Raw genomic sequence first — 21683 nt, 5'->3', positions numbered from 1 at the left:
ATATTGTTTTTAATACTCTACAATATAAATGAGGGCTACTTCTTTTGATTTATTAATATAACACAAAGCATACAAGTTTGAGCAGAGTGCCAAATGAAACCATCACAAAGCTCCCAACATGATACAATTGAAAGTGAAGAGAAAAGCCAGATTTCTACTTCTGATTACGAGGAGTATATCAGCTTACCACTAACATTGACGCGGATTTCTGATTCACAAAGGAATTTTTTTGAAAATCCTCCTTGGAATGCTGCATCAAAATCTACTATAATCAAGGTATGTGTGCAATGGTTAGAACGCGTTTTTTCGCGTTTTTACTTGATGATTGCTAACATGAATTAGTCTAATTTTTTGTCAGAAAATCTTGACAGAAGTAATTTTTTAGAAAACAATAATGATTCAACGAAAGATATTTCTGATAGTCCTCCTACACCTGAAGTTACTGAAGGATCAAGCTTCTGCTCATTTATTAGTGAAACGCCACAACCAAGCAGTCCACTTCCAAAATTGCACTTATCATTGAATAGTCAAGGTAATAGCATTCTTCCAAATAAATCTTTAGAGCAGGAGAGTTTGTCTAAAAATTTATCCACGTCTCATTCTACTATAAACAAAAGTACAAACCCTACTACTCCTGCTAGTAGTTTCAATTCAATTCGAAATTCTCACCTGACAGATGAATCTACTACGGAAAATCAGAACAGATCTTTAGTTGAACCTTTTAGAAGTATTCAAATTTCTTCCAACACTGAAGCAACAGTAGAGACGCCACCTGTAATTCAGTTTGATGGGTTGAATATTCCAGTAGATGGAAGAGAGTTGTTTAACAAACCCAGACTCCGTCAAAGAAATTCCGATCAAATCAGGCCCTATACAGTTTTTCAAAAAAATTGGAATCGAATGGTACAACAAAATCCTGATTTAGCGGAGTCTGATGAATATGAAGATGAATATGAAGATGAAGACGAAGATGAAGACCAAGACGAAGATGGAGATGGAGATGGAGCTGAAGACACACAAAATAATACCTATTATGATGGTCATTTGAAACAGTTTGGAAATGACTCAGGCAACTCCATCAATATTCAAAAAAAAACTGATAGCAAAAATGGAAAAAGGAGTCTAGCAATGAATGACAGTCCGGTTAATCATCCACTCTTTTTAATATCTAGTGATGATGGAGCGGAAAACCTTAGTATCGATACCAATACTGATATCAACTCTGATGATGATGACATTCAAATTCACAGAAAACGAATACGTAATAGAATTGCAATTGAAGACGAAAGCAGTCAAGAAAAGCATGATGGATCAGACCCTTTCGAAGGAATACCAACTCAAGATAAACGGATTTTAAAGAGAGCAATAAGGAAAGCAAGAGGTTCCATGCCAGCCTCTCACTTTATTCGGGATTATTGGGAACAGAAGGAATCCGAAACACCTGAAATAAACCCAACTAATTCAAAACCCCATAACACTTCATCAAATTCCAACATAAGAAATAATAAAGGAGTTGCCACTATTAAAAAGAGCATGATCAGAGTTTCGCGTGGGACTTTGAGAAATTTTATTGATGACAGCTCTCAGCCAAATAATAATGTGGAACCATATCAAGTCGTAGATCAAGAAAGATTGGTCGACCTCGATGTTCCAAATTCGTCCCAGCATTCATCCGATTCAAATGTTGATCTCTTTGACAATGAAAATTTTTGGAGATCGAATCATTTTGTAGGTCGAAAAGATTTTGACGATAATCATATGATCTCTTTTCAGGATCCTCCTCGGAATTCTATGGTATTAACGGAAGCGACAAGAATAAATAATTCGCCTCAGCCTTCATCAGTTATTTTGAATTCAGTATCTCGCGACAGTAATGGCAGTTCATCCTTTCTTCAAGCCAATAATGATATTTCTCGCGTCAGTCTCAGGAGATCATCGCAACAAGTGACTGATCCATCAGGTACAATTGACTTGGAAGAATCTAAAACATTAGGTTCAGATGAAAATAGAAAACACGCAATTTTATTACCAGAAGCCGAAAATATTCGATACCCAACACCTTCAATGTCCAATAACTGCCCGAACAGCTATAATGAGAAAATTGATACTTCGGAAGTTGAGGTATTAGGCGTACGTAATAACTTATCAGTACTTCAGCCTGAAGCTATGGAACGTGATGTTATAGTCACACAAATCAATAAATACAGGAAGAGACTTCATTTTGAAGCGCATCACTTTTCAAAGAAAAAAGTAAGACCTTCTACATCTTCAAAAGATAAGGATCTTCGGAAGTGGAAAAAAAGGTTAAAAGGTGCTTTACCCCCTTCATATCTTTTAGTAGAAGATAAAATTGCTAATAATGAAAAAAGGCTACCAAGCCGGAGACCTAAGGTTCAAACAAAACTAATGAACACAATAGAGTCAGTCAATTCACGTCTACAAGTTCACTCGGAAGAAGAAACTATTATGTTTTCAAGCGATAATGAATTTTGCAATGGTGCCAATGAGAATTATGATGCTGACGATGCTATCTCCAATAATAGTAGTGACGATTTATTTATTACCGCAAAGCATCAAAGAAATGCTGTGGATATTAGAGCTTTCTTCAGAACTAAAAACAAACCAGAAATCGATCATCTTCTTTCAGAACCTATAAAAAAACCTGCTAAATCCCCACAACTATCAAAACCTGATAATCGTGTTTCTCACTCAATTTTTAATAGAATGATAGGTCTTCCGGCAACAAATAAGAATCAAAATGGTCTTCCAGCTTCTAAGACACTCAATCCCAATTCCAATTCCAAGAAGCGTTCAAAGCCTAAATTAAACTCTCGAATCTTTGGTCGTGTTTATGCCTTTCCACCTAATTCAGGTAATATTCAAATTAGAAAAACTGTGGACACCTCAAATGCAAAAGATAGAAGAGTGAATAAATTAGTGAATGAACACAATTTTCAAGTTTACGAACACCATAGAAATAAAGGTAAAACAGTGACGAAAACCAACTTATGCACTATCAATACTACAAGCAAACGGATGACACAAACCAGCAATGATTGGCAAAAGAATGCTGGCATTGAAGAATGGATTACTGATATGCCTTCAGATTTTGATGATCCATTTACTGGAGAGATACGGGCTTATCCTTCAAGAGAAGGTGGCGAGGAGTTTGAAGCTGAGCTCATAAATAGAAACAACGATCTAAATGAATCAGAAAAAATTTCTGTTATCAATGATACCGCGGTTATCAGAGCATCAGAATCACCCAAGTTGGTTGACCCTCGTGTTTCAGTTATATCAAAAACTACAGAAAATCTAGACAATGTGCTAAAAACGAAGAAACATAAAAAAACAAATGTTTATTCTGACTATTCAAATGTTTTACCTCTTTCTACTAATTTAGCTTTTGAAAAGGATTCATTCATTGGATCCGGGACTCTTGAGGCTGTTGTTACTGGAATTGACCCTAATCCTCCTAATATTTGGGCTGATCTTTTTGAAGGTCCCTTAGATGTTGTGAATTTTTCCGGGATCAATTCTATTTTCTTTTCTCGCATGGAAACATTTTACAACTTATTCTTGACCTGGTGTAAAAATCCACAGTTGGTTACACATGTTGAATACGAGACTGCTTACAGATTTTTGACACTTGCCTGCAGATTTGTTGCTTCAAATGTATCTGGCTTTGATGAAATTAACTCAGAAAGATTTCTACGTGAGCTGCGAACTTTTATGGATAATTGCTTATCACTTGGCTTGACAAAAAGACCAAATGAAATAATAGAAAAAATTTCCATTACATCATTAACGTTTTCCGTTGCGTTAGTGTTACCTTTGTTTTCATCTCTTACCTCAATTAGGTCGGATATTGAAAAGCCTATTTTTCATAAGTTTAGCCCAGAAATATTACAATACTTTATCGAGTACGGTATGATACCCATCTTTCAGCATATAAAAGGTGCTGAAATACTAAAAAGTGACCAGTATTATATTATGGAACTAGCTACGATTATTATTAATGTTCATAATAAAGCATTTAAGATTCAGATAGAATCTTGTTTTCCTAACCCATCCCTCTCCGAGTCTTTACATATATTCGGACTATTAGATACTCCAGAAATCAACACATCCTTTGATAATTTGGAGTCTGCATGGAAATCATTTTACTCGTTTATTCCGTTATTGAACTTCAAGAGCTTTGTTTCTGTTGATTCAAACTTATATTGGGAATTTGTCGTTTCCTTACTTGATAAAACCTTGAATTTCATCAATAATAATGATTTGAGGACTGATATTGTTATTAAAGGGTCTCTTCGTTTTCCTAAATACCTAAGTGATAAAAGTGTTTTTTATTTACATGCTGTTCTTGCGAGAATTTCCAATCTTATGACTAATTGGAAGTGGAGTGGAAATAATCAAATAATCAAATTCTTATTTGACTTTTTCTTTAACAGAGATTTCTACAATGTTGAAAGATGGCATGTAAAGAGTCCCTTAGAGCTTACAGTACTTGATGAGTATAAACTTGAAAAGAGGGATTCTTGCTTTGTTCAGTTTCTTAAGTTATATGCAAATACTGTAGAGTATTTTATTCATCACAACGATCCTTTGTCAATTATTCATGAAATCAATATTGTTAAAGTCTTTAGTTATCATCGTGAAGATCCTTTAGAGGAAGCGGATCTTGAAGCACTTGACAATATGTATTCATTTTTGCTTCTTAGACATAAACTCGCACCTTTAAAGCTTAGGTTATCTCGCAATCAGTTATCCGAATTTGTTAATCCCCGTGCGATACATGCCAGTGCCCGTTATTCAGTTTTAAAGGCTTGGGATTCATTTATGGATATCCAACTTCATCGGAAAGGCACCCGATTATTGATTGCAAAAGATTGGTTTTATAATATACTTGGTTGGGCAATCAAAGAGTATTTGTTACTTTTGGACTACTTTAAAGATAAACCAAATCTTTTAAAGCTTAATACGGTTCCGTATATACGCTTTTTTGTTTCGGCATTCACTGAACTAAAACACTGGTTATCTATTGAATACGTGTCACACAAAGATTGGAAAACACTTTTATCATCATTTTTTGCTAAGTCGATTTTAACGGACAGTCATGTCCCCGAAGGTATTCTTGAGCTTTATTTCTCTGTTCTGAAATGCTACGTCAATACAGCATCACAATTGGCGTCACCGGATTTTGGAGGTTCTGTTTTTCAACCACCAAGAACTAAAGAGATTGCTTTAGAGGAAATTACGGAATGGTTTTCCGATTCAGAAATCTTTACATTTAAAAAGTTTATTGCATTGGCGTTTCGGAAAAATGATACGCCTGATTTCACTGATAATTTTATCCAAAAAGCAATTAATACCTATACAGTATGCGCTGAGTTTTTAATCAGGAATAAAAAATATAGTCTGGACGATTTCATTGCAGACTATTCAGAAGCTTCAGATGATGTTTCGAAATCCAAGATTTATCTTCCACTTTTTCTTGCTCATGTGTTAAATCAAATTTCTGAGGAACAATTTTCAGTTTCAGAAAATACATTTATTACAAAATGGATGAATTTTTTAGTTACTGAAGAAATTAACCATGAGCCTGAATACGCAAAGTCTCTTATAAAAAAATCACCAAGTATTTTTACGTCTGAAGAATTAGAATCTTTGAGCATTTTTATTGAATCTTATTCTTGGAACAGATCATCAATAATCAAGGTTGTCATTTCTTCGATTAAGCGTCTTGTGGATAGTGACGATTGGAGTAAAGTGAATCTTGGGAAGAGTATTTTGTCTTCATTAGCCTCAACTCTTATATCCTTTGTATCTGCTCAAAATGTAAAGGAGGATTTTCATCTTTTATGTCTTGATTCTCTTCAAAGAATTAGAGAGACTTTCCCAGACATTTCAAATAGTGAAATTTCAGCTGTTCTCAACAAATATGAGTCCAAAACAGAAAAAATTATATCAAATCTCAAAACTAAGCTGACCAGCAAAGCTTTTGTTAGATCGTCTCATCATCAGCATATTCTTAATTTTATCACAAAAAAACGAGACGACTACCTTCAAATATTTTTTAAGACTTTTACTTCATCATTTAAAGATGGTGTTTACATTGATGATTCGAGGCTGAAAACAGGAAGAGATCTATTTTTGAAGTATACGTTGGCACCTTACTTTCTAATTTGTCGGAAAGGAAGTTATAATCAATTGATCTTTTTACCACCGTTGTGTGACTTGGCTCTCAAGATAGTTGAATTTCAAGCAAGTAGTGCGCTCTATTTTCCTTGTTCAGCAGTGACCTATCTTATCGCATCAATGGTAGAATATCTTGCAGTTTCTCCTTTGTTATCAGCATCTTCATCGCAAGAAAGAATTTTCTTTGCAATTTCTTGGAAAGTATTTCGCACTGTTTTGAAGCTTATTCATTTACAACTTTTTTGGGTAAATGATTTTTTACTTTCTTCAGAAGAAAGGACTCTTTTTTCTTTTGTTATTGATGCTTTTATTATTATTTACGGAAAGAATGCTGTCGGTATAACTGGATTGGAGTTTCCGTCTACTGATGGTTTAAAGGACTATGAGAGATCTGATATTCTTAAAGGATTTTTTAGTTCAACTTCTGAAACCAACAACTTCAAATATGATACAACATCACACACTTGGATTCTTAGTCCGAGTAACCCTCCAAAAAAGTATGCTCCTGAGTCAATCAATGTGGCCGAATATAAACGATTGGCTTTAGATGAAGTTTACAGGTTTTTCAGAGAGATTTATCACAGGAATAGCCCAACCTTGACGAGTTTATTTACTGAGCATTCTCAACATTTTATTGAGTCCATTTGTGAAAGGGATGATACTCTACGCTTTTTATTAACGATTATTTCGCCATCACATGTTAGCACCAGCCAGTTTATTGGGAATTCCTTTATTGATTCTCTGGCTTAAAACTTAATGACCCTAATGACTTAGATTTTAACCTCTTAATTTATTATAATGTAATTGCAAAGTTGTTTTTTCCTCCACCAGGATTGACTTCTTTTTTAGGAAATAGTTTTTTCCCTTGCTTTTCTGTATCATTACTTGGAGCCCCATTAAAAGATTGGTTCTTCATTATATTTAATTCTTTTTGAACATAAGGGGATAATCTAAAATTTTCATTGGCCCCATCTAAAGGTTCACCAAATGACCAAAGCCAGTATGCTAGTTTATTTGTAACTTTGTGCTTAAGAAGTTTTGTATACCCGATTGAGTGCATTATTTCGGTAAGGTGATCCTCAGTTAAATATCGTGAATTCGTGACACATGGTGCTGGAAGAACAAAAAACAAACAGGGGAATACCTCATCATATTTGGAATCATTTACCAGGCCTTTTTCAGTATATTGTGTAGATATATCACCTGTGTCATTGAATTTTATATGGCTCTTGTTTTGTAAAGCTTTTGAATTTTTCCGAGAAATTATTCGCTTCTTTAAAAACTCTGTAGATCTCAGAAGCATTCTGCCTCTAGTCTGAGGGTCTGAAACATAATTTACTACCAAAGAAAGAGAAATTAAATCAAACACCTCAGTATTTTCATCGACCAATGCTGATTTTTTGGGTAAAGGGCGCTGCATGAAATCCTGTTGCTTGATATATTTAGGGTCTTGGGAATTGAGATCTATCCGTTCAATATAATCAAAAATTCCAGATGTTGAGCATGCATTTTTAGCCGATAATGATCCAACTTCTAGCAAAGAGATTTTCCGTGGATTTTTCACGTCCTCTGTTGTGCCTTGTTCCTTTTTAGGTTTTTTATGTGCTGTAATCCCAAGTTCTTGAAGCCATTCAATCAAAAGTTTAGAAGTATCACCACCCCGACTATTATCCTGGCCTGATATTGATGCTTTTTGATATATTTCAATGCCTCCATTTTCTTCAATCTGTTTATTGATGGACTCCAGTGAGTTTTGTAACTCTGTAAGTTTTTCACTAGTTAAAGTTGGTACTTCTAAAGCATGTTTAGTAATATTAGCTCCATTTGTTTGATTGTTTCTCTTAATCTGAGCAATTTCTTTTTCAATATCTTTTTGAATAATGGCTTGTTGTTTGAGAAGGGTATGGTGTGTGCGGATGATTCTTCGCGTGTGCTTTGATGGAAGCATGCCGGCTGGCGAGGTCGCCAAAGAGCCTTGGCCTTTAGTTATTTTTGCATTTCCAAATGTTGTTTTACCAGTAATTGAAACTGATTTGGCTTTTGACGAGAATAATGGAGTTTTTTTTTTCTTTGCCATTATTATAAATTGAGAAAGTAAATTGAGATAATTTTGTTATGCCAAAAAAAAATTAAAATAAAATAAAATAAAATAAAATTTTTATCCGATGTTAAAAGAAGTTTTAATTTCTTATAGGTGCTAAATTGATGACACATGTTTTTCTGAGAGTGGGGTCTGTTGAATTACCGATGAATAAGGGGTCTCTTTTACAAAACCATCTATATATATGCCATCAGAGTTTAAACAGAATCAATAGTCATGCATAGATCAGAACAGTGGCAATAACAACCATTTTTTTTTTTTTTACTTCATAATTTCTTTCTCTAGTCAACAATTTTCATTTTAATATATTTTCTTCTTGAATTTTTTTTTTTTTTTTTTTTTTACATTAATTCCTTCTTATATTATAACCATCTTCCCCTCTTCCCCCTAAATAAGCCACTTTTTTTTTTTTTTTTTGTTACTCAATTACAACTACAACTAAAACTACAAACACACAGCTCAAAAGATTTACAACCATGAGTACAAATTCAGAGACTGTTTTTGTTACTGTTAATCCTGGAGGAGGTGCCAGTGCCGGTGCCAGTGCTTGGGCTAGTTCCGGAACTGGTGCATCTCAGGGATTCAGCGCCACTAAGTTTCTTGAGTCCCTAGGAGTCGATTCGGAAAAGTCCAAGATATACCTCACCGTCATTGTTTTACTACTGTTTCAGTTGGGTCGTCATTTCTTTTTGCCAGCAAGACATCGTCGACGCCGCCCAGACAACAATAACCGGCAACAACAGGAGAGCCAGCAGCCGCATGGTGACACCAGCAACAAAGACAACGGTGACATTCACCCCCTGATTGTTACTAAGGACCAAAATGTGCCGACATATAAGCGGTTGACTCCTAAAGAGATTTCTGTGTATGATGGCTCTTCCAAAGGTAAACCGTTGCTGATGGCAGTGAAGGGTGATGTTTTTGATGTGAGCAGAGGTGCTTCGTTTTATGGTCCTGAGGGCCCATACCATAATTTTGCAGGCCGTGATGCCTCGCGAGGCCTGGCCAAAAACTCATTTGAGGAAGATGTACTGACGCCTTTGGACGAGCCTATTGATGCGTTGACGGACTTGGATGAGGAGGAGCGTAAGACTCTGGATGATTGGTATAACATGTTTAAGGGCAAGTACACTCACATTGGGTTTTTGGTTGACCCGTTAGCAACCAAGAATGCATCAATAGTGCCAGCCGCAACGTCTGGGGAGCCAGTAAAGGGAAATAGTACTGTGGAAGCTTCCGAAGTCTCTCATAGTTCACCTGATGCATCTGTAACAGGGGAAAAGCCAAGTGAAATCTACGATAATGATGATGATGACGATGATGACGATGATGACGATTTCGAAAAGGTAGAGGCTGTTCGGTCCAGCGAAGAGGAGTCTTGAACACAAGAAATTTTTTAAAAAGAGGTCAAGTAAAACCTATATGCATTTAAAGTCTCGTTTTAAAAGACTAAACAATTCTGACTTGTCATACCGTAAATTCTGTGTATTGATTGTTTTCCCCATATTGAGAGGTTTAAAATTAACACGCCTTGAGTTATGCGTTTCCACAGCAAATGTTCATATTTAGCTAGCTATTTTTTTTTTTGACTCTGTTATATTAAAATAGACAATTAAAATTTATCAATTCAATTCAATTAATTTAATTTAATTTAATTTAATTTAAGTTTTTTTTTTTTTTTTTTAAAAAAAAAATTATAAAACCAATATATATATTTTTTCTTTTCTGTTTCATTCCTTCATTCCTTTTTTTTTCATTTTTCATTTTTCATTTCACTTAATTTCCAACATGCGGGTTTAAACTACATCTCCATTCATGTAGGAAAAGCCTCTAAACTTCTCTTGCATTTCTGGCGTCAGAATGCTATTGACAGGAGTGAGGGCAGGAACTTCACTGGTGAACTCCTGGTCAAAGTTGCGTACATCTGTGGGGGAATCAATTTGGGGCACAAATGGCGGGGGGATACGGCAATGATAAATATCATCAAAGTTGATATTCTTAAAGTAAGAATGCTCCATAATCTCTTCGGCATCTCGTGGGCCAGATCCCAAACGCTTTGTAGGATCACGGGTGAGCAGGCCTTGCAAAATGGATACTGAGTCGCGAGGCATGTGAATGGGGTAAAGAGGCTCATCGCACAAAATGGCGTCAAAGACTTCATCGTCATCGTCACCACGGAATGGAGATTGACCAAGAAGCATTTGATAAATAAGAACACCAAAGGCCCACCAGTCTACACTGCGGCCATACTTTTGTTCGAGAAGAATCTCAGGAGCCATAAACTCAGGGGTACCACAGAATGTCCCGGTGGTATTGCCATACCACATTTCTTCCTTACACAAACCGTAATCGGCAATCTTAATGTGACCCGTCAATGTGAGCAAAATATTATCAAGCTTCAAGTCTCGGTAAATGACACCATTCTCATGGAAATACTTGAGAGCTAACAGCACTTCAGCAGCATAAAATTGAGCACGACGAGAAGTAAAGGGCGTTTGCTGAATGTGCCACATGAGATCACCACCGCTAATGTACTCCATAACAAAGTAAACTCTGTTTTCAGTCTGGAAACAAGAGTGGAGATTAAGCAAAAAGGGATGGCGCTCGCGGTTAGCAACAAGGAAGACACGCTTTTCAGAACGGGTGCTTTCCACTTCGTCATTTTCAATGATAAAGTCTTTCTTAAGAACCTTAATGGCATAAAGGTTTTTGTTTGCACGAGATTCCGCAAGCATTACCTTACCGAAATTACCTTTACCCAATACAGCCAAAAAGTTAAAGTCATCCAAACCGACTTTTCTTCTAGGTCGTCTAGGCGATTTCTGATGCATTTGATGCATTTGATGTAATTGCTGAAGCTGTGTAGGAGACAACTGAGCAGAATTGCGATTGCCAGGAGTTCCCACTTGAGCAAGAGAGCCAGCTGTTGATGGTGTGCTAGGAGTAGCACCAGCATATTGTTCCTGGTAAGGAGACTGGGGTGAGTGTGGCTGTTGTTGCTGTTGTTGCGATTGCTGCTGAATAGGTTGATACTGGAATTGCGCACTGCTTGGCTGCTTTTGATGTTGTGTTTGCTGCTGTTGAGCCTGTTGCTGAGCTTGTTGCTGTTGTTGAGCCTGTTGCTGAGCACGCTCCTGGGCTTCTTTCTGAGCTTGCTTTTGAGCCCGCTCTTGGGCCTCCTGTTGAGCTTGTTGCTGGGCACGCTCCTGAGCTTCTTTCTGAGCCTGAATCTGAGCTTGTTGGGCTCTTTCTTGAGCCTCTTGCTGAGCCTGCTTTTGGGCTCTTTCTTGGGCCTCCTGTTGAGCTTGGAGCTGCTGAGAATGTTGCTGTTCTAGAAGAGTATGAGAAGAATCAGAACGCAATGTGTTCATTGCAGGAGAGGCAGCGGAAGCCCCAGAAACAGATGTGGAAGATGTATAGCTTTTAGAAATCTGGAGATCAGAAGAAGAGACAGACTTTGGAGGAGAAGAAGACACAATAGGAGCTGATGGAGAACCAGCAGGAAATGAAGGTGAAGGGGTTCTCGTAGGGCTGACATCCTTTCTCTTGACTGGAACACGTTGGCTTAGGGGTGGAGAGGGTGACTCTTGAGCATCCGGGTATTGGTGAAGAGCAGATGTTTGATAACCAGCAGAAGGCTGCTGTTGTAGTGGCAGTTGTGTTTGTTGTTGCTTCGACAGATATGGAGACTGTGATTGGAATTGTTGCTGCTGTTGCTGCGATGATGGTGAGGAAATAGGTCGGCCATATGTTGGTGAGACAGGTACTGCTGCCCCCTGAACATATGAGTGTTGCTGTTGCTGTTGCTGTTGCTGTTGCTGCTGTTGCTGAATCACTTGTGGCTGTTTCTGGACCTTAACAGGGGAAGTAGTTGGAGCAATAGAACCAATACTGGCAGCCGACTTAGAGTGTTGGTGGGCCTTACGATTCTTGGTAGATTTAATCTCGGAGAGAATTTGCTCAGCCATTTCCATAGACATACCACAAAAGTCGGGAATCAAATGGACACACTGGGAATGAGCCATAAGACCACACTCGGAACACTTGCGGACATTCTTTTTCCCCAGAGGAAGCATGTAACCACAATGACAGCACCAGTTTGCGCTCATGTTAGTGACAGGCTCAAAGCGATGTGGAATGCGGTGATTAAGCTTTTCCTCGTCTGGATCAGTCTCAGTGCTAGCTTTAGAGATGCACTTGGTAACAACCTTAGGGTAGCACTTCTTGTGGCAAGTATACTTGCAATCAAGACATTGATAACCTCCAGAGTATTTCAAAAAGTCACCGCACAAGGCACAACGCATAATATTGTAAAAGTTCTGTTGAACAAACTTATGGCCATGCATTTCATGGATTTCTTCCTTCTTTTGACGAATGGCACCTTGTCTTCCAAGTCCACCATTATTGTCGTGTCTGGGGCCTCTGTTTGTCTTTTCAAAGCCCAAAGTAAGATGTATTCTTCCGACAGGTTCTAAGACAAACCAGCCATCAATAGTGAGGGAATTGGAGTTGGGGCTATTTCCAGAGCTAGAGTTGAAGCCAGTATTAGTGCCATATGTGTTACCAGCAGAGGCAGTGCCAGGGCCACTGGCCCCACCACCACCTGCACCAAAACGGGCAGCACTATGGTCACCACTAGAAAATCCGCCCATACTGGATTGAACTTTGGATGCACTAACCCAACCTGGTGATAGTTCCTGTTCAACTTTTTTGCGACGAATTGCCTCAGCAATATCAGATATTCTGAGCCATAAAACGCAGATAGGGATATCGCGGTCCATTGAGCGATCATAGAGAACAATTTCTATTTCATTTGCTTTGTCGACATTAAAATTAAATTCTTCGTTCCAATTGTCATTTCGGGAAATGCGAGTACGTGCGCGAGTTTGGTCTTCAACCTTGACTGTGATGAAGGATTCTGGAGACTTTGCTGGACGACCAGTAGAATAGTGATCAACGTCTCTAACAGCACGACAGGCAATATGGAGTTTACCGGTAAGAGGCCGTCGGAGATTTGCATGAATAAGCGACTCATCTTCACCAAAGTCTTCTTCAAAGTCAATATGCATATCCGAGTAGCGTTTGAGAGATTTTGTCAGAAGCTGGATTTTTTGGCTACTTTCAAGTCTCTTTCCTTCAGCTTCGGATTTGCTGCGCTTGTCACCTTCCATTTGGTAGAGGTTAATCATTTTTTCAATGCCTTCTTTATACTGCTTTTCAACGCTAAGTTTAAATTCTAGTTGTTGAAGCATTAGTTGAATACGAGGTCCAAGATATGGTGTATCATATTTAATGAGATCCAAGCGAGTGAAATTAGGTCTCACAGCTGGAGGTGAGTCATAGGCTGAGGCATCTAGAAGAGGGAGGAAAAAAAAAAAAAAAAAAAAAAAGAAAAAGAGGATGTTAGCACGAAAGAGAATGTTAAAAAGCGGAGGGTTCAGTGAATTTATTTAAATCATCACATTAATAGAGGGACGATATAAAAACGATTGTGGTGGTGACAATGGATGAAAGGATGGTAGAAAAAAAAAATAAATGATAAATAAAACATAAAGAAATAAAGAAATAAAGAAAAAAAAAACTTACTGTTAGAGAAAGCAGTTGATGAATTGTTGTATATAGACTGGTTATTTGGAGAATGAGGACCATTTGGAGAAGCAGGGTTTCCAAGAAATGGAGAAGAAGAAGAATTAGAGTCAGAGGAGCTAGCAATGATAGAATTTCGTTTTCTAACTTGCAATTGGCGAAGACGTTCTTCAAGATATTCTATATTTTTTTGTGCTTCACGAATGTTTGCATCACACTTTTGTTGGACACTGACGTTAGAGGTTGATGACTTGAGAGAAGTAGCACCTTGAACAATTCCCTTTTCACGGTTGATTTTTTTTTGAATATCCTGCATGACACGTTCATCTTGAGAAAGATTTGCAGAAGGGTCTGGGGACTTGTTGTAATTATTATAATTGCTCATGATGGGAATGAGGGGGGGTAAACCTGCGATAAGAGCATAAACAAAGGTTTGGATGGTAAAAGAGTAGACAAAGATATGAGTATCAAAAAAAAAAAAGGATTTATAAGATGGATTATTTGTATTAAATAGCAGCTAAGATAGCAGCTTAAGTTTGAAGCTGCGATATGTAAAGATTGTAAATAAGTACGCGCACCCAAGAGGGGGGATAAACCGAGCGTCTTTAGAGCAGAACGAATATAGACACCTGGTAAAAATAAATAAAAAAAAAGGGAATTAAAGAAGAAAAAGAAAAGTGATTATTAAAGAGATTGACAGGTGGTCTTTGATATACTTTGAATTTCAAGACCTTGAAAGAGAGAAAGAAAGAAAAAAGAAATAGAAAGGAACGAAAGAGAAAAAATGGATATATAAATATATATATATATGTATATGATATGTGTAGTGGTTTGTAGGTAGTGGTAGGTAGTAGTAAGTAGTAGTAGTAGTAGAAATAATAATAATAATAATAATAATGTGGAGGTGGTGGTGGTGGTAGTGTTAATATTTTTTTTTTTTTTTTTTTTTTAATGTGATGTTTAAGTGATGGAGGATATATAGAAAAGAATTCCTTTTTTTTTTATTTTTATTTTAGGAGGGGGGAGAGAGAGAGAGAGAGAGAGAGAGGTTGGAGGCTTAGCCAAATTTTAAAGACCAAACCAGAAAAAAAAAACACCTAAATGTAAATGTACGCGTCTTTATAAAATAAAATAAAAAAAAAAAATTACCACCACCATCAAAACTTTTTTTTAATCTCCCTAACCCTGGAAACTCACTCTATGGATTGATGGGTCTTTCAACAATTCTCTTATATTTAAAAAAAAAAAACAATTCAAATTTATTAAATGGTTTTGTAATATATAATATATTATAATATATATTTTTTTGTATTTTTTTTCTTTCATTTAAACAAACAATTGTGATATGGCATCAATGGAGCGGCTGGCTAATCGTATGTTAAGCCCAATAGTGCCAGTCTCACACCATTCATTTTTTACTGCTAAGCTTGCCTAGTCACTCAATATTCAGCTTGCTGCTGAAAAGAAATCTCACATTTGAATTTGAATACGTTTCATTTTGAAGCTTATATACATTCTCTACTTTTTAAAGAGATCATCCTTTTGTATTATTATTATTATTATTATTATTATTATTATTATTATTATTATTATTATTATTATTATTATTATTATTATTATTATTATTATTATTATTATTATTATTATTATTATTATTATTACTAGTAATACTACTAGTGGTAAATGTCTCCTGTAACACAGGGATAACATCAAATCATCATACAGATTAACTCTTCCTTATTCTCAGTTCCATGCGCCAAACTTAATTAATTCAAAATCTAAAAAAACTCAGAAATTAATAATTAATAATGATAAAAATAATAACAAATAAATAAATAAAAAAAGTTTTGACGTGTTTGCAAGAGATAACAAACGAACACGTATTTTCGTTTTCAACAGCAGACGTTTTTCTTTTTTTTTTTAAAAAAAAAAAAAAAAACCTCTAAAATAGTTAAACTAAGGTCTCGGTCATATTAAAAGGCTTTTGATTCGTAATCTCATTAAATTAAAATGCTCCATTTTTATTTTATTTTATTTATATATATATATATATATATATATAACTTCAACTTTTACACTAGGTGCCACAGGGTTACATGAAATCGCCACCGCCGATAATAACAAATAAGAATTTATGCTCATCGATAAGATGAAAAAAAAGAAAAAAAAGAATAGTGGCAAAAAAAAAACCCCCTCCTTTTCTTTAAGCTTCTAAAAAAAAAAAAAAAAAAAACTCCCTAAAGCCATCATGTAAAAAATACATGCAAATAATTTAACGATTTCCCCCACAATTTCAGTTTTTAATTTTTTAATTTTTTAATTTTTTAATTTTTTTATTTTTATTTAATTTTTTTTTTTTTTTCAATCGTTGATGAAAAATTCCATCAAGTTGTAACAAATGATAAAACTTTGTAACACAAAATCATGTGGGCTTGTAACGAAGCTCACGTCACCCAATTTGGAGGGGGGGTTCCAAAATGTGCCCGTAATAAAAATACAGTGCCTGGTCCAAAAAAAAAAAAAAAAAAACTAGTCTCAGTGTTTTCTTTTTCACATCTTTTTTTTTTTTTGTAAGAATAATACTACCATCAATATCATTAATAATTTATTAATACTTTTATATTTTAGCCATATATATATATATATTTTCAAAATTAACAGACCATGAGAGGATTTGTTAAACCTCTTATTGCAGCGGCCTCGGCAGCTTGGTCAGTGTGCGTATCTGCAACCGACACTTCTACCTCAGCCTCTCTCCCAAAAGACATTAAGATCGATCTAAAGGCTGAATGGGATGTTGTTCCATTTCAATTGGAACTCGTGTACGTTAATACTGATATTTTACTTTTTATTCTAATAGATATTTTCTCTAACAACCCACAAGTGAAGCAATTGCTGCTGAAAATTCCACAATCTACCATCCACTTCTATTGGAATTATCTACTAGTGAACAACTCGAGGATATTCCCAAACCTAGTGATAAACTTCTCTACGATACTGCAATTAAATTTGCTTTAGACAATGGATATATTTCTGAATCAGCTGTCCCATTCATTGATTTGGCTTTGGGATTGCACAAACATTCAGCTAAAATCCAAGCTTATTACCAGTACCATGACTCTGTAGCTTCTAGTAGTGCTTCATCAGAAAAATGCCCCGTATGGATCAGCTACAATAAAAAAACCTCTTGCGATTCTGATACCGTTTTTGCTCTTGAAACAAAATCTAATGGAATCTCCGATAACTCTCTTATTCTCCCACACGACAGAGTCTTTGGATCTAGAAATGATGCACCTGTTGCAATACTCTATGCAGACATCACCCATAACTCGTTCCCTATTTTCCACAAACATCTTTACCACTCTGCTGAAAATGGAAAAATTAGATATGTCATTAGATACCGTAAATCCGTTTTTGACGAAAATGTTTCAACAAATAATAATAATAATATCCCGGAAAAGCAACCACTTGCTGGTTATGGTGTCGAGCTTTATGTCAAACGCACAGATTACCTTGTTATCGATGACCGCGATGTCAAAACTGAAAACAATGAAAATGATGATTCTGCTTCTAACGATAATGAACCTAAGAAAATTGAGCTCAAGGCTGCTGATGAAGGTGCAACCATTAAGAAGCAAAATATCCCTCTTATTGGTGTTAAAGCTGTCGGGTTCATCATGAACAGCGAAAACAAGTTTGACTCTCTAGTCAATGTTTCTCTTGATTTTCCACGCTACTCACACTCTATTTCTGAACTCCCTGTTGATCGAGATCTTAAGGTGGAACTTGCCAAAACTAGAATTAGTCCAGGTGCCAATATTCTTTATGTCAATGGTGCTCCAGTCACTCAACCAAACGACGATATATTCACCATCACCAATGCAATTCAGCGTGAAAGAGGATTTTTTTCTCTTTTCAATCAAATTGGAATCAAGTCCGAAGATGCTATCAAACTCATTACTTTTGCTGACTCTCCTGAACAAGACATTCTTAAAGATAAAGATATTTCTGATGAAAAAGAAGAAAAAAAAAACGAGAAAGAAGAGAAAGAAGAGAAAGAAGAGAAAGAAGAGAAAGAAGAAGAGAAAGAAGAAGAGAAAGAAGAAGACGAAGACGAAGACGAAGACGATGAAGAAAAGAGATATTCTAAGCTCGAAGATTCTGAGTATACTCGTTTTGATTATCGTTCTTCTTCTCTTCTTTGGATTAACGATATTACCAAAGACTCCCAGTATCGCCGTTGGAGCCCTTCTCTCACCCAGTTTCTTAACGCTGGACAATCTCACTTCCTTCCCATTAGACATAATACCCATACTCTTGTTTACGCTTTTGATCCTTCAAATGAACTTCATATGCGTTCTCTTTATGATGTACTTCTTATTTGGCAACGTAATGTTCCTATTCAGATTGCTCTTTTGCCCTTGCCCCACGACAGAATGGGTGAGCAAATTACTTACGAAATGTACGCTATTTACGAGAGAGGCAGAAACAAACAAGGTCTTACCCAGTATCTTTCAAAGCTCCTTTCTGGAGTTAACCACATCACTGCTGCAAACAGCTTTTATAACACTAAAAAGTATGAATCATACCGATCCATCTTTGACGACAAGAAAATCGCAGCCACAATTGAAGAAGCTAAAGCAACCGCTCATCGTCTTGACATACATATCTCTGACTCTCAACTTCCTACAATCATTGTAAATGGCGTCTTCATTACCCCCGATCCTAATTGGTTCTACGAAATGTCTCAGATTGTGAAATCAGATAGTTTTATCGTCAAGGGCCTCATTGAAGAAGGCGAAATTGATGACGACGATAGTGATATTGTTCTTAAGGATATCCTTCTTCAAGAATCATTCACTCGCCGTAATCGTATCATCTCAACAAGCGATGCTTCCAATATTGTTTACAATAGTGTAGACGAGCTTTACGATACTCTTTGGCCTAATCACCAACAAAGTTCTTTTAGCAATAATGTTGTTTCTTTTGTTCGCGAAAGAATCCCAGAAAACACTGAAAACCCAGATTTTGTTTCTACTTATTGGATTTTTGGCAAGTCTCACACAAAAAGCTTTCTCAATCAGGTAATCCAAGGGCTTACCTTTTTGTCTAAAAGCGAGGCTACTTTCCGTCTTAACGTTGTCCCTATTGTTGATCTCAAGGCTTCCCGCTCAAATCAGCAAACTGCAAACATCGTCAACAATATTTTGTATCTTTTAACATCTCAAAAGGCTGATCTTGCCTATTCTAAGGAAGCTATTGAAAATATTTACACTGCATTGTACGGAACCTATAGCGAAAAGCGAGAATCTCCTTCCCTCGAGGAGATTAAAAATAAGATTACACCCGAAGACTCCTTTTCTACTACTCAAACTCACTACGACCAAAACTATAATTTGATTGCTAAAATGAAGACTCTTGAGTTCAAGAAAATTGTTGATTCGGATCTTACTGTTGTTTCTGCTGGAAGAGTTATTCCTCTTCCCGATGGCATTTTTTTGGAACACGAAGACTTGGGTCTTTTGAAAGAATACGAATTCAAGACACGCATCAAGGGATTGATCCTTATTTCTAAGAAACTCAATCTGTTTGCTTCTATTAAAGCCAGCACAAAGGAAACAGGAAATGACCGCCACATTTCTTTCACTTTTGTTGATAAGCTTGTGTCTCTAGTTTCCAAGGTAAAGTTTAACTATGTGGCAAAGAGCAGTATTTACAATGTCCAATACACTCGTTTGGATGTTGAACATTGGAATCTCCCCAAGACCTCCTTTGAAGTTGGCAATAAGGAAACTGCTTTGATCCATTTGACTGCAGTCATCGACCCTCTTAGTGAAAAGGGCCAGGTTTATATTAGCTATCTCCAGTCTCTTTCTCAGATCCCCTACATTTCAATCAAAGTCATTTTGAACCCCAAGGCCAAAATTGACAGTATCCCATTGAAACGCTTTTATAGAGCTAGCTTGCCAATTGCTCCTAAATTTGATAATGATGGAGCTGTGGTCAATACTTCTGGTGATATCGTTTTATCAAACATGCCTCAGTCTACCCTACTGTACCTTGATCTTGATGTTCCTCCTGCTTGGATTGTTATGCCAAAGAAAAGTATTTACGATCTTGACAATATTATCTTGGATAAGGTTGAACCTGATGAAGAAGGAAACACTGCACTCAAGGGTACCTATGAACTCAAACACATTTTGATTGAAGGACATGCTAGTGATATTACTCGTATGCAAGCCCCCCGTGGTGTTGCTCTTAACCTTAGTCCTCTTGATGGTCCCTTTTTCACTGACACCATCATTATGGAAAATCTTGGATACTTGCAGCTGAAAACCACTCCTGGTTTATGGCAAATTTCTCTTAAAGATGGGCCATCTGCAGAAATTTTTGAAATTGCAAGTGTTGCACTTACTGATGGTTCTGAGCTTGCGAACCCTGACCAAATCTGGGTCACTGAATATACTGGTATTACCATTATTCCTAGACTTAAACGCAAGCGGGGTATGGAAAACAAGGATGTTTTGGAAAAGGAAGCTGAAGCTACGAGCGAGGACCAAGATTCTAGTGATTCTATCAAAAGAGCATTTGAAGATGCTGGGAAAAAACTTGCCAACTCCTTTTCAGGACTTTTCAAAAAGGATTCTGAAACTCAGCAGAAGCACAGGGCTCAAACCGCTCTTTCACCCCCCAAGAAGAATGCTGATATTAACATTTTCTCTGTTGCTAGCGGTCACTTGTATGAGCGATTTTTGAGTATCATGACTTATAGTGTGACTGCTCATACAAATCACACTGTTAAGTTTTGGATCATTGAAAACTTCCTTTCCCCCAAATTTAAGGACTTCTTACCCTATCTGGCCAAGGAGCGGGGCTTCGACTACGAGCTTGTCACTTACAAGTGGCCTCATTGGCTCCGCCACCAAACTGAAAAGCAACGCACCATTTGGGGCTACAAGATTTTGTTTTTGGATGTTCTATTCCCACAATCCTTAGACAAGATCATTTTTGTTGATGCCGACCAAATTGTGCGTACTGACATGCACGACCTCGTTGAACTTGATCTCCATGGGGCACCTTATGGCTTCACACCCATGTGTGACTCACGCAAAGAAATCGAAGGGTTCCGTTTCTGGAAGCAGGGATACTGGAAACGATACTTGGGAGATCTCAAATACCATATTTCTGCGCTCTACGTTGTCGATCTTGTTCGATTCCGTGAGCTGGCTGCAGGTGACATGTTGCGCCAACACTACCAGATGTTAAGCGCAGACCCTGGATCCTTGTCGAATTTGGACCAGGACTTGCCTAACCATTTACAGCGCCAGCTGCCAATTTTCTCTTTACCTCAGGACTGGCTCTGGTGTGAGACTTGGTGCTCTGATGAGAGCTTATTAACTGCAAAAACAATTGACTTGTGCAACAATCCAATGACCAAGGAGCCCAAACTTGATCGTGCTAGACGTCAAGTTCCTGAGTGGACAAAGTATGATGATCAAGTGGCTGCACTAGATAAGAAGGTGGCAAAATATCTTGAGGAGTTTGTTGCTGCTCAAGATGTCCCAGATCTAATCCCTGATTCTGGTGATAGTGATGATGAAAGTGACGACGATGAAGAGATCCTGAAGGGAGCTCAAAAAGCAAGGGAAGATGAGGAAGCGGTTGATTATGAAGCCCAGCTTGGTGATGAAAACGCTCACGATGAGCTATGATTTAAATTAAGAAAAAATAAATAAATAAATATATACTTAAGGGGGAAAAAAATGTACAAAGAATTGATAGATTTTTTATTTAA

At 36.9% G+C, this 21683-nt stretch overlaps 5 protein-coding genes across 5 annotated transcripts; 3 read left to right on the top strand and 2 right to left on the bottom strand.

The window, feature by feature from the left end:
* Positions 1-93: 93 nt before the first annotated feature.
* Positions 94-6951, top strand: SAPINGB_P003129 (uncharacterized protein; the record flags this gene model as incomplete). The annotated part of the gene is made up of 2 exons (XM_031997847.1): positions 94-276; positions 343-6951. The coding sequence occupies 2 exons, from the start codon at positions 94-96 to the stop codon at positions 6949-6951; spliced, it is 6792 nt and encodes a 2263-aa protein (XP_031853738.1).
* A 43-nt stretch (positions 6952-6994) lies between these two features.
* Positions 6995-8278, bottom strand: SAPINGB_P003128 (uncharacterized protein; the record flags this gene model as incomplete). Its single annotated transcript, XM_031997846.1, has 1 exon — positions 6995-8278. The coding sequence occupies one exon, from the start codon at positions 8276-8278 to the stop codon at positions 6995-6997; it is 1284 nt and encodes a 427-aa protein (XP_031853737.1).
* Positions 8279-8778: 500 nt separating this feature from the next.
* SAPINGB_P003127 (uncharacterized protein) lies at positions 8779-9684 on the top strand (the record flags this gene model as incomplete). Its single annotated transcript, XM_031997845.1, has 1 exon — positions 8779-9684. One exon carries the CDS (start codon positions 8779-8781, stop codon positions 9682-9684), a length of 906 nt encoding a protein of 301 aa, XP_031853736.1.
* Positions 9685-10098: 414 nt separating this feature from the next.
* Positions 10099-14273, bottom strand: SAPINGB_P003126 (uncharacterized protein; the record flags this gene model as incomplete). The annotated part of the gene is made up of 2 exons (XM_031997844.1): positions 10099-13655; positions 13889-14273. The coding sequence occupies 2 exons, from the start codon at positions 14271-14273 to the stop codon at positions 10099-10101; spliced, it is 3942 nt and encodes a 1313-aa protein (XP_031853735.1).
* A 2279-nt stretch (positions 14274-16552) lies between these two features.
* On the top strand, positions 16553-21600 carry SAPINGB_P003125 (uncharacterized protein; the record flags this gene model as incomplete). The annotated part of the gene is made up of 2 exons (XM_031997843.1): positions 16553-16710; positions 16773-21600. 2 exons carry the CDS (start codon positions 16553-16555, stop codon positions 21598-21600), a joined length of 4986 nt encoding a protein of 1661 aa, XP_031853734.1.
* Positions 21601-21683: the final 83 nt, after the last annotated feature.

The sequence above is a fragment of the Magnusiomyces paraingens genome (assembly GCF_902498895.1).
Source record: "Magnusiomyces paraingens strain CBS 517.90 genome assembly, contig: contig2, whole genome shotgun sequence".
Taxonomy (NCBI): Eukaryota; Fungi; Ascomycota; class Dipodascomycetes; order Dipodascales; family Dipodascaceae; genus Magnusiomyces; species Magnusiomyces paraingens.
This window is presented reverse-complemented; position numbering and strand designations above follow the sequence as displayed.